Source organism: Ochotona princeps, chromosome 20, assembly GCF_030435755.1.
Source record: "Ochotona princeps isolate mOchPri1 chromosome 20, mOchPri1.hap1, whole genome shotgun sequence".
Taxonomy (NCBI): Eukaryota; Metazoa; Chordata; class Mammalia; order Lagomorpha; family Ochotonidae; genus Ochotona; species Ochotona princeps.
This window is the reverse complement of record NC_080851.1, coordinates 16,605,325-16,617,774: the sequence shown is the minus strand read 5'-3', so window position 1 is coordinate 16,617,774 and position 12,450 is coordinate 16,605,325. Positions and strand designations below refer to the sequence as shown.

Here is a 12,450-nt window from a genome sequence, read left to right as displayed (position 1 = left end):
TGGAGAGGCGTAAGCCATAGTTCTGACACTCATGTGCTCATATTCTACTTTCATCATCTAAGGTCATCCTTAAAAAGATTCAGTATGATCTGGAGGGTTCCTTGGACACGTTTACCTACCTGTGAGGGAAAGACCAGCACGAATCAGCAATTATTTATGTACCTCCAACAGGGGACTTACTGGCTTAGCACTGTTCCTAACTCCACTACAACCCCTACAGATGGTGTTTGAATAACACCTATGCATCCTTTCTCAGGAGTTCATGAAAGTCTGCAGTACAATTTTGCGAAATTCCATGAAAAATAACGAGGGATTTCATCATTCAGTTTTGCAACATTTTCCAAAAATTAGCAGTGACGAAAGCAGACAATCACTAGGTTAAAATGTTACTAACTTCTAAAAAGCTGGAAGTTGGATTTAACAGTTTATTATCATTTATAGTCATTTTAAAAACATCAGTCCATTAAACCATGTAGAAATAAGTATGCAAAAAGTCTGCAAAACAAAACATACTTTAAACATGTTTAAGTACATCCATTAGGTGAAACTGTCGAACGTTCAGTCACTTCATTGCTATGCTATGGCAGCCAGGTAGTCCTTAACCTCAGTCGGGGTAAGCCTCCTGAATCCAGCTTCATTACAGATGCCAACTTCTATGTTATCTTCTGTCATTTGCCCTTCAAAGCTTTCCTATTGAACAAGGAGGAAAGGAGATCATTTTCTAAGCAGTTAATTATAAAACTATTGTAAATCCATTGTTAGATAATGAGCTAACCTTCAGGGTTAAGATGGCTGTATGAATAGCATCTTCAAGTTCCAGATCTTCATTGTATCTGCAGAATCAAAACATGATTTATGGTTCCGTTTACATTCCTTGTTATACTTCAATACAGAGATAAAAACAGCAGTGCTCACTTTTCTTTTCAAGCATGGAGAGTTACACAGACAGCAGCTATTGAACCCGCCTTCAGTAATGTGTTTGGCTGCACCGATTTTTGTCTTTACGGTCATAATATAAACTATTATCATTAAACAAGTTGAGTTTTCCTTCTCAAATTTTTTACTCCCAAGTCCATGTTCTACTTTTGAAACACAGGAAAAATAAAGTAATTCCTCCCTCCCCCAAATTTAGCAAACAGGCAAAAGAATGTAAAAAATGTCCCTAGGAAATATTATGATTTACTACGCTGCAGGCCAGAAAGTCAGGTGAGAGAGAAGTTCTCTCTTTTCACTGCAAGTGGTTTCTAATACAGAGTAATGTACACCTTTGTTCACGCCCAGGATACTGTTTAAAGACTGCTGAGAGCCGTAAAGTCAGCTTCTAATGTATCCAGCTACAGTGAGCTCACCTCTTCTCAAGGAAAGTTTTCCCATTCACATAGTTCTTTCCCATTGCTGTGGCTTTCCAGGCAAAATAAGCTCCCTAATCACAAAGAGAAAACAATCCTATTTTAAAATGTTAAAAACTGATTTTTTAGAAAGGCTATTAGCAGTATGGGTAACAGCGAGGCATGAACCAACTTCGGAAGACACTTCTGTCTTTACTGTGGTGATGGCTTTCCGGGGGAGTTAGACACATTAAAACTAAACAAATCAATGATGATTTGTTGCTGACAGAATTTACTATACATAAATTATATAAATTAGTCAAAGGAAGTTTAACATAAAGCAAGAGTAGTTTGTTAGCTTAATAAACTGAAGGGATCTGAAAATCAGTCATATGAATCTACAAAACAGTGATCAACTCTTCATCCTCTTTAGAGAGCTTTTCCCTAGTAACAGTCAATGGTTTTAACATGTCATCTAATGGCAAATGAGAATAGCAGTAATGCTACATATAACACGGTCTCATCTGTTGGGAAAGATACAAAAGCTGATAGAAAAAATACCTAGAGGAACATGTCAAATAATTTTGAAATAAATCAGTTGTCTCAGATTTAACAGTGAAAAACGGAGCAATGGCTGGTGTTTCAGCTGCCCACTGGGCTTGTCATTCTGCTTCAGAAGCTCAGAGACAATATAAGAACACTGTCAAACTTCCCAAAAACACTTGCAGCAGGTGAACTTAACAACTTAGTAGTTCCAAGTTTCCATGAACTTTTGAAGCACCCTTCTGTTATTCCCTGGTTCAGACACCAACGTCTATTTTAGAGCAAATAAACGTGTACTTTATACTTTTCTAAAGCCCAAATGAAAAAAAAATACTGCTTAAAGTTTTTATAGCTTTTATATTTATTAGACATTCCAAGAGTACTTTTAATAAATCGCTCCAATTCATTAATGATACTTACGGATGGATCTGACTGAAATAAATATGGTCGTCCCTCGTTCCAACCACAAATTAGTAAAGAAACTCCAAAAGGACGAACACCACTGCAGAAGGGAAAATGAAAATTACTTAGCTTTGCCAAGATGTCAAAGTTGTTCTTAATTAAGAAGTCATAAATACTCTCAAGGACAGCAAATGAACATTCAACTGAATTAAAAACTTCCCTAACATGAATTTAACACCTCTGAATGAATCAAAATAACTTCTCTTTATGGTAGTGAAGACTAGTCAAAGTAATTTTATCTTAGGGCCAGCAGTGGACCAAGCCTCGGCCTGCAGTGCCAGCACCCCACGGGCGTGCTGTTTGGATGGATGGCTGCTTTACTTCCTGTACAACTCCCTGACCACATCAGAGACACAAACGGTTCTGGGTCTTGGCTTCAGCCTGGCCTGGCACTGGCCGTGTGGAAAATGGAGCGGTGTTAGAAGATCTTCCTTGGTCTCTAACTCTACCTTTCAAATAAATAAGTAGGTCTTAATAATAATTTTAGATGAAATGGCATGACACCCAAAACCACTGGAGTTAACACAGATGTTCTAACATCTAGAGTCCTAATGAAGGGACAACTTTCAACACACACAGCTTTTCCAATGAACTCACAGCAGCCACCTTACAGTGCCAAGGCACTAAGTAAAGAACACTAGAGATGAGTGAACACTCGGTGTCACGGAGCTCCGGCTTTCTCCACGTGTTTTCAATCACTTCTGCTTAGAAAGGTAACTGTGGAAGCATCAGTGGCTGCCTGCCCAAGAGGATGTGTTTCACACACTGGCAAAAAAGCCTTTGTCAACTGAAAAGCTGTTTTTGTGGTTACATGAACAAGAAAATCAACACTTTTTTCCAGATTAAAACATACTTGCTTTGGTGAAGATCGAAAACATTCCTCATAATGGCTTCTATCCATCTCAAAAAGCTCCCAGCAAATGGAACTAAAGCATTTTTCTTACTGTGTCCATGTATTCATTTACTTCAGTGTGAACTCTGACAGATCCCTTGCAGTGAAGTCAGTGTGCTACATCAGTGTGGTTTCATTCCTTCCCCACCCCAGCTGCAGTCCTAAGGGCACTCACCCTGACTGGGTGTACTCCTGCATCACCGACGCCACTCTCTGCACCAGCTGAGCCGTGGGGATGGGCTCCTGGTAAACCAGGTAGTACTGCTGGGCGAGTTTCCGAGCTCTGTGCACAAGCACTCTAACAAGGAAGAAGTGAGACTGAATTAAAACGGAGCCTTCTCTCACATCCTTTCAGTAATTACTACTCGCTCAAAGCCAGTCTTACTCTTCTGATTTCTCAGCTCATTTAGAAGAGAATGATCACAGTATCAGAGAGGAGCTGAGGACTGACAGGAACAAGCAAAAAAGAAAGCGAAGGTCAGCTCAGAATGAACATTTAATGGGAAAAAGAGCTTCCACTCCCTTCTTGGACTCCCCAAGACGGTCTCTCTCAAACCAAAGCCAGTCACCCTCTTGATGTCTCCCCCAGTAAACAGTCACACACTCTGCATTTTCCTTCTCGGCCTCAGTCTTCTCGGTAGGCTATCGTCATCTACCTACACGTCATAGATGCCCCTTCAGAGACTGAGAAATGATCAGTTTAGAGTAAAATATGCCAAATGAAATCTAGGATATACTATATGGCAAATAATAACACAATTTTATCTACACCTATGCATATCCTGCTAACTGGCAACCCGTATGACATCGGGTCGAGTCCCTGCTGGGACTACACCTGGCAGCACGCTGCACGGCAGCCCTCGCACAAGCTCTCTCCAGACCTGCCCTCACGGAAGCCTGCTCACACCCGTGACCTTGCTGCTCTGACTCACCACAGGGAAATCCTGGCTCTACCTCTAGGGCCTCACAAAACCATGAGAACCCAAGCAAGGAACCCCTTCTGTTGTTCAGTGACACACACAGAAAGCAGTTTTTCAATATGCTGGAACCCTGATGTAAAAGGATTATGATTTCCTGTGAAATAGAAAGGGGGTGTGGCAATATGAGCACCCAGGCTCTTAGCTGCAGCAATCAGCTGTCTATGTTCAGTAAGCTTGGAGACTTGTATCCCATAGCTAAGAACAGAAATAAAGATAAAGCAACAAGACTAACTCTACATTGGGATGCTTGCTTTTGCTTTTCCTCTTTTTTTTTTCTTTACTTCCTGATACTTCAAAATATAATTTATTATAACATGTATTGCTTTAATCACTTAAAAATATATTAGGAAACTCAAAAGCCTTCTATGCCCAGTTCATGGATCATACAGAGCAACAGTGATCAAGAGAAAGTCTGCTAAAGAGAGATATTTCCTCTTTCAACCACATTCCCTTCTTTAAACCCTGCCACCCACAAGTGAACCAAATTCAGCTGTCAATAAGGCAGCCGTGGCTAAACAACAACTAAAATACATGACAAACCCAAAGGGAAAATAAAATAAGTGGACAAGTAAGTTAAGGAAGGCATTCCTTATTTATCTCCTTAAAATACAACTTGCAGTCAATTCATGAGATGGCGAGAAGGACCCAGGCCTGCAGTACCTGTAGTCGGGGCCCATGCCGCTGTACACCAAGCCTATGTGCTTGGTGATGGGCTCCACCTTGTGCACACTTCGCTCATCATACAGAATGGATTTCTGTTTCTTCTCTGTTGCTAACACCACTCCATTGGCAGCTTTAAAAACAAAAACACCAAATGTTTATAATCGTTTAAAGACACACTGAAGAGTCTTCTAATCATTAATTAAGCCCGAATACTTTTGTTTATTTCATCTACAAAACGTGCAGATTTCTACAGCAAAATTATCTAAGGAATAGTAAATCAATTATTGCCCTCATTGGTTATTTATGCTGAGTCCACAGTCTCCTTACAGCTAACGGTATCACACAGTCTTTCCAGATGTACCCTAGGACACTTCAGAATTCACATGTTTTAAAACAACAGATTTCTGTCTACGTGACCTAATGTTCTTTAAAATGAATGTCATACTTTAATAAAAAAAAAAAAAATACAGTCTTGGGCAAAACATAATAAGGCCTTTGGATTATATTTTGTAATTTCTAAATTACAGGGTGGGTACAAACTGCTAAGGCATTGGTATAGTCAGTGCAAATCAAAACACTAGGTTCTGAATGGCAGACTATTTGTGAGTTACGCCAACTAATAAAGGAGTTACATCTACTTTGTAAAGGAACTGTAATCACCCCCTTAGGCTTACTGTTATTCTCTTTAAACTTTAAAATCCTTCAACCGAAAGAATTTAGGTTAAAGTATGCTTCCAGAACTGTTTATTTATAAATGACTAATTGATTCCAAAATAATTTAGAATAACCTTGACAGTGCATCTGAGATGAATAAAGCATTTAATTACCTTTAATTCCCACTGAAGGGGCTCCTCCAGCCACAGCAGCCAAAGCATATTCAATCTGGACAAGTTTACCAGAGGGGCTTAAAATGAAACACAGGTAATTTGTTAAATTCATATATTTTCAAATATTTACTGCAGGGCATGAATAGTTCAAATCTACTGATGAAATTTCCACTGAAGAGCTGTCATTTGAGATCTAAAATGAAGTTGTTCAAAGCAGCCTCATCGTGAAACTGATTCTGTGTTGTGTGTCTGCCACTTAGAATCATTTACCAACTTGCGGCTTTGTGCAAGACACTGCAGCTTTCTGTGTTTGATTTCTCGTAAGATGGGAATAATAGGATTACTGTAGTTACCTGTTTTAAAGTATTGTAATGATTAAGCAAAGTGATGTGTACGGAAGGTGCTGGTATCTATTAAAACCCAAGCAATGGCTTATGTTTCATGTAGGGAATTTTTAGGAAGAAAGACACAGTTGAGAAGTGAGACCCACTAATCACGTACAACAAAGCAGTCTATGTACAATATTAAACTATTTCTAGAAGCTAGTAACTGGTTATATATAACAAAGACAGTTCTTCAGGTTATAACAAGGGGTCATGAAGTTTCCATTCATTTAAAAACTATTCTGATGTGTTTTTTTTTTTCTTTTTGATATAGTTATAATAAACATCACAAGCCAGAATTCTTATTTTATGAACAAAAAGTCTATGTGTGAAAGTAATTTCTCCAGAGTGACATAGCTAGGTCCGTATCCGCTGCCTACCACTGAAAGGGTGACCTTCATTCTCCAGGGGCCATCTGCTTTATCCTCAATTAGAATCTTCCCTTTGTCACTGAAGTCCCAACTCAGGCCATCCTACTTGACTGCAGACACACAGACATTCTTAAACCTCAGATCCCGGTGGCCAAGCCAATACTGTCTGAAACACATCTGCCTATTGCCTGGTATACTCAAGATCACCTTTCTATTCTTTGTAGAAACACCATGTCCTCAGGGAAGCTACCTGACCCTTCAGAGGAGACTAGCACAAACTCCTGCCTGGCGTCCCGAGCTTCCTCTCTGGCTGAACATTTTGTTTTCCTTTCATGTCACTAGTTCAACAGTTGTCACAAGGCTTTCTAGGTCTGTCAAACTTTCAATTTTTGTTCAACACTTAGTTCACACACCTCTGGGGAAACATTTAAAGACTCTCCCCCTAAGACTGTACGTGTCTTCACCACTGAATTTCTGGCGTTAACTATCACTGATATGAGCCTACTGAGCAGCCAACCACCTCTGTATTCAGCAATGCCACTAACCATGCCAGCATCTCTCCTGGGATAAACCGGAGATTCTCACTAGCTTTCCTCTTTCTCACCCTTCCTCTCACCCCCGCCAAGGCTGCCTCTCTGTCCTCCCTCCATGTCAACTCCACGGAATCCTGTAATAACCTCTTGGTTCAAGTAAACCAAACCCATGTTGGCTCACAAGGGCCTGCACCACAGGCCATCGCATACTCTTCCTCCTTTCCTGCCACAGCAGAGTACTCCATGATTACTTGCAAAAAAGTTTTGTCATCATGTGCATTTCCTTCAACTTTCTGAAGACCCTTTGTTTGGGCAAGGCCGTCACCACTCAGGCAAGAATTGATGCACAAACGTGGCCCTTTCTAACCAAGTTTTATTGCCTTTATGTCGGGGATCACTGACATTAAATGAGTACATGTTACCTGTTAACGAATTCTGAAAGTAAGAAGTGACCGCAGGCATTGAAACTGAAATTAGTCAATGTGTTGGAATACACTGGTGCTTCAAAGTTCACAGGAAACACATTATGAAAAAACTGCACAGGTTTTAATTGATAAGCACCAAAATAAATCATCTTTTAACTCCACTTTTGCATGAATTTTCAAAGTGCTCTCATGCACTTTCCATTGCATTATGTTTCTTCTAAAATCCAAATATACCTCCTTTATATATATATATACTTTTAACTGAGGCTATGTGATAATTTTTTTTTGTAACCTGAGGAATATTAATTTCATTGTGCCCCATAGTTCGTCGTGATAGACAGTGCCAGAATCAGTCTATCATCACAAAGAAGAGGGTTTAAAATGTCAGCTTAGCCACTCCGGGGTGATTTTAGACAAGTTATTGAATTTGTCCAAGCCACGATTAGTTTACCTGTGACAGGTTGGCTTGCCAATCATTTGTGGTCATGGAAGATGGGGGGGCAGGTTAGGTTGCATCTATACAGGAAGTATTCAGTATGTAAGATCCCACGGGCCTTCTGGCACCCAACGGGTGGACGATACTAACATTCAGCAAAGCTTTAAATCGGACTCCTCGTCTAGGCCATGTTTTAAATTCTCCGGTGATGCTGTTCTTACCTTAAGACGACGGTTTACCTGCCACTGTATTTTGAAAAAACAGGCTTACTTTTTTTTCACTCGTTCTAAACATATCCCTGTCCCCCCAGCATAAAGTAGAAAGGCTCCTTATGACCCGTTCTATAGGGCTTAGAGAACAGCAGCGCGTTCTTTTCTCGGGCTTCCCGCGTCCGCAAACCGGTACTACCGAAACCGAAAGCTGGTCTCCCGACACTAGCGCAGCAAGAAGGCCAGGACTCCGACCTAACCCTAAGGCTGAGGCTTCCCAACAAACAGGGCTCGAGGCTCCGCAGATCTGACCCGCACCCCAAGTCTCAGCAGCCCCAGCATCAGGCCTCCTTCGAGTCCCGCAGCGGTCATCTGGCGACAGCTAGCCCGCCCTTTCCTAGGATCCGAGCAGAAAGTGAGCCTCCGGCCAAGGACCTCGTCGTCCCGCAGCCTCCCGTTCGCCCCGAAGCCCCCCGTTCGCCCCGAAGCCCCAGGCCCGCGTCCCGCTGCCCCCGGGGCCGCTGCTCTCCAGGCCTCCCTCCGGCTGGCCCGTCAAATGACTGGGCAAAGCGGCCTTCCCACGTCCACAACCAGCCGGATCCACTGGAAGCACCAGCACAGAAGCGAACGTGGGCCTCATCCACGTGACGCCCGGCCGAGTCCCACAAGCTCCGTCCCGCGGAAGACCTCGCAGGCCCCTCGCCTACCTGAATGTAGTCAGCGAAAAACTGTATCCGCGCTCCGCCATCTTTGCCCGGACAGCCCAAGCACATCTGGACACATGCGCGCTGAGGCCGACTGCCCTACATTTCTCTTCCACGCTCCTTCCCTTCTCTCTTTCTGATTGGAGGAGACTCAGAGGCCCCTCTCCGCGTGCATGCTGGGTGTTGTAGTTCTGGCGCTCGGTAGGCGCGGATCCCCAGGTCTGTGCGCATGCCTGAAATAAGGGCGGAAGAAGCCTGGCGCTCGTGTGTTCCGTCTTCCGGCGACGAAGATGGCGTCTCCTGTGCTGGTTGTAATGGTTCACCCTTGGCCGGTGGCGGGCGGACTGCTCCGAAACTGTTGGGAACGAGTCTGGCGGAAGTTTCAGTGGGGCCGGCCAGGCTTCCCCAGCGTTTCTTTGGGTAGGTCTAGGAGAGGTGGGCGGGGAGGGGCGCCCGGCATCCTGGCGCACCGCGTTCACACCTGCCCCGGTTGGCGTTACTCACCTGACCATGACCTTTGCAGCGGTCTCATTGCACAGGGTGGCCGAGGCGCCGTCGTTGTGTCACAGGGAGACAGCGCTGCCAGCAGGCTTTATTCCGTTCACTGCGGACCCCGTTAGGCTGGGGCGTTTTAAATGGAAAGCGAGCGAGGGCCGAGGACAATGGCTTACTAAGACTCGGAGCAGTGAAGATAAAAAATGTGCCTGCGTATGATGAGGCCGTGTGTATGTGAAGATGGGAGAGGTAGCCCGTGCCCCGTGTATGTAATAAAACGGAAACGTGTATAACCACCGGGGGATGTGTGGGGTTGTCTAGGAAAAACAGCCCAGGAGAGTTTAGTGATTTAAGGGTCTGCCAGGTTTTCTGGTAAAGCAACTAACTCAGTGTAATAACAGTATAAGAAGTCAGTAGGGGGTGATTTGATGAGAATTGCATTTATCCAATAGCAGCCTTACATGGACTTACACGTCACACCCCCCCACCCCCGTACAGTGTGGAGATTTGCCTGGTGTTTTTTGTTTGTATTATTCAGCGTTGGCACCTGTCAGACTTTTATACACAAGTACCACGAAGTCCCTGAAGTTTCTATTGTGTGAAGTGAGAAACTCCGGATAGAATTGCAACAGTTTTGTTTCAGCACTTTTCATTAAAACTGATTTCTTTGTGTTCCTTTGTGTGTGTGTGTGTGTGTTCTTAAAATTACCTCCTGTACATGCTTTCATGCCGAAAGTCCCCAACTAATGATAGTTCAGCTTACAGGGTTTTTTTGTTTGTTTGTTTGTTTGTTTTTCAATGTTACAGTGGCACAAAGCAATAAACATTCAGTGGAAGTGGCAGTTGGGATTTTTAATGGGGATTTTTCCCTCAGTGTAACACTTTTGGCGCCACTGGGCGGCAGCACCAGTGCCTCCAGCTGTCAGCTGGCCTTGGCATCAGCAGGTGCAATTCTATGATGTACTGTGTTGCTAAGGCAGGATATTGTACCTGAGTATATTAGATATATTTTTGACTTACTGTATTTTTAACTCAATGTGTTTATCAGGGTGTAACCTCATCTCGGGTTATGATATCTATAAATTATAATGGCAGAGTTTTCCTGTTAAATGTACATTGAAAGCAAACATTCTAAATTCTACGCTCACATGTGTGTGTCCATATGTTAATTGTTAAGGAGATTGAGCTCTGTAAAGAATCTGCCCAAAAGAACAGGGCTTTGGCATAAGTGGGTTGGGTGCCCTCTGCAATCCCCACACTCCATGTGGGCTTGAGTCCTGGTTGCTGCTCTTCGGATCCAGCCTGTTGCTGACACACCTGGGAAAGCAGAGGAAGATGGCCCCTGCACCCACGTGAGACACCCCGATGAAGTGCCTGGCCTTAGCCTGGCTTGGCCGGCCATGGCCGCCATTTGGGGAGTGAACCAGCGGATGGAAGACTTCTCTCTGCCTGTCTGTAACACTGCCTATAATTGGAAAAAGAAGAAAAGGCCATTTAGGAAGTGCTGGAAGCTGATTCCATGTCTTGGTGTCTTACAGAACCAGCTCTAGCAGTGCAGGGGCCAGCCATCTACACAGAGCCAAATGATGTCAATGAAAATAAGAGTCCTAGCCTTTTGGACAGCCTCGTTTGGATGGCAGCTCCCAAAAACAGGCGCAGTATTGAAGTCAACCGCTGTAGGAGAAGAAACCCTCACAAGCTTATTAAAGTTAAGGTAATACATGTTGTTGGTTTTTGTGGTTGGGCTTCTTTCTGAAGTCTCCCACTGCAGTTACACCTGTAGCCTCTTGGTGACAGTTTCTGTGTCAGAGCAAGCATGAACTAGGTGGTATTTGACCTCCTGTACCATGAGCAGTGTAAGGAAGGTAAAGTGTGAGCATTCCTCCAGTAATGATTTATGTTCCCTATTCGCCCTTTGTTAATACATGTCTGTCTTTGTTGTTCTGAAGAACAATATAGACGTTTGTCCCGAGTGTGGTCATCTGAAACAGAAGCACGTCCTTTGTGGCTATTGCTATGAGAAAGTGCGCCAGGAGACGGCAGCCATCAGGCGGCAGATGGGGAAGTTGGAAGGGGGCCCCCTGAAGGCCCCCACTGTCGAGACCGTGGTGCTGTACACAGGAGAGACGCCATCAGAAGCACATCAGGGCAAGAGGCTCATTGAACGGGACAGGAAGCGGCCGTCCTGGTTCACCCAGAACTGATGCTGAAGATGACGAAAGGATAATGTCACCATAAAAACATTTATTCTGAAAGAGAACAATTTTGTGTTTTATGTTTCGCTTATTTTAAAATCAGCAATATAGTTGAGAATGTTCTGTATCATAAACAGTTTCTTGTGGAATAACATGTAAAAAGACTCAAAGTATTTGTTTATACAAAGTCTTAGTGAATATACCTGTTACTGTTAGGCTAAAAGGTTTTTAGTGAAGACAAAATTTCTAGAGCAAAAATAAAGTGATGTAAAATTCATAGAGGTACATGCTATTTCTGATTTTATTCGTCAGTAATTTTTCTCATACGAGAATATTTAATGGGTCCAGCATCCTGACATTGTGCATTGCGACACCACTTGTGATGCTGAAATCCATTTTCCAACTATCAGTTCCAGCCTGGCTGTTCCACTTCTGATCCAGCTCCTTGCTAATGTGCCTGAAGAGGGGACTCACCTCTGGGAATATCTGCTGCCCACATGGGAGACCCAGCTGGCCCTTGGTTAGAATCCCTGCTGTTGGGGAATAAACCAGCAGATGGAAGATCAGTCGCTGTCTATCAAATAGATAATTCCTCTTTTAAAGAATATTTAAATATTTTCATTTTACACATTGAAATAGTTCTTTGAGTTCTTACTGTTGTTTTATAAAATAGTAGTTTTAAGATTTATTTATTTTTACTGGAAAGGCAGATATACAGAGAGGAGGAGAAATGGGATCTTCCAGCTGCTAACTCACTCCCCAAGTGGCCTCAATGGCTGGAGCTGAGCTGATCCAAAGCCAGGAGCCTGGAGCCCCTTCGGGGTCTCCCACATGGGTGCAGGGTCCCAAGACCTTGGGCCATCCTCGACTGCAATCCCAGGCCACAAGCAGGGAGCTAGATGGGAAGCAGGACCGCCAGGGTTAGAATCGGTGCCCACGTGGGATCACAACATGTGCAAGGTGAGAACTTTAGCCACTAGGCTACCACGCCAGGCCCAGAAAGC

At 43.5% G+C, this 12,450-nt stretch overlaps 2 protein-coding genes across 2 annotated transcripts; one reads left to right on the top strand and one right to left on the bottom strand.

Annotated features, from left to right (window-relative positions):
- Positions 1–411: 411 nt before the first annotated feature.
- PSMA2 (proteasome 20S subunit alpha 2) lies at positions 412–8,909 on the bottom strand. The gene is made up of 8 exons (XM_004582351.3): positions 8,760–8,909; positions 5,696–5,772; positions 4,866–4,998; positions 3,401–3,523; positions 2,292–2,373; positions 1,350–1,423; positions 776–833; positions 412–690 (listed from the first exon to the last, which is right to left on the bottom strand). The coding sequence occupies exons 1-8, from the start codon at positions 8,798–8,800 to the stop codon at positions 574–576; spliced, it is 705 nt and encodes a 234-aa protein (XP_004582408.1). The 5' UTR covers positions 8,801–8,909; the 3' UTR covers positions 412–573.
- Positions 8,910–9,016: 107 nt separating this feature from the next.
- Positions 9,017–11,723, top strand: MRPL32 (mitochondrial ribosomal protein L32). Its single transcript, XM_004582350.4, has 3 exons — positions 9,017–9,176; positions 10,790–10,965; positions 11,201–11,723. Exons 1-3 carry the CDS (start codon positions 9,047–9,049, stop codon positions 11,453–11,455), a joined length of 561 nt encoding a protein of 186 aa, XP_004582407.2. The 5' UTR covers positions 9,017–9,046; the 3' UTR covers positions 11,456–11,723.
- The last annotated feature ends 727 nt before the right edge of the window (positions 11,724–12,450 follow it).

Excerpts from the sequence above, each read along its gene's own strand:
- PSMA2 (XM_004582351.3), bottom strand. The coding sequence starts at position 8,800 with ATGGCGGAGCGCGGATACAGTTTTTCGCTGACTACATTCAG. Across the intron at positions 5,773-8,759 it reads TTTTCGCTGACTACATTCAG|CCCCTCTGGTAAACTTGTCC; the intron begins GTAGGCGAGGGG and ends TTTCATTTTAAG. Across the intron at positions 834-1,349 it reads AAAACTTTCCTTGAGAAGAG|ATACAATGAAGATCTGGAAC; the intron begins GTGAGCTCACTG and ends TTGATTCTGCAG.
- MRPL32 (XM_004582350.4), top strand. The coding sequence starts at position 9,047 with ATGGCGTCTCCTGTGCTGGTTGTAATGGTTCACCCTTGGCCGGTGGCG. Across the intron at positions 9,177-10,789 it reads CTTCCCCAGCGTTTCTTTGG|AACCAGCTCTAGCAGTGCAG; the intron begins GTAGGTCTAGGA and ends GGTGTCTTACAG. Across the intron at positions 10,966-11,200 it reads ACAAGCTTATTAAAGTTAAG|AACAATATAGACGTTTGTCC; the intron begins GTAATACATGTT and ends GTTGTTCTGAAG.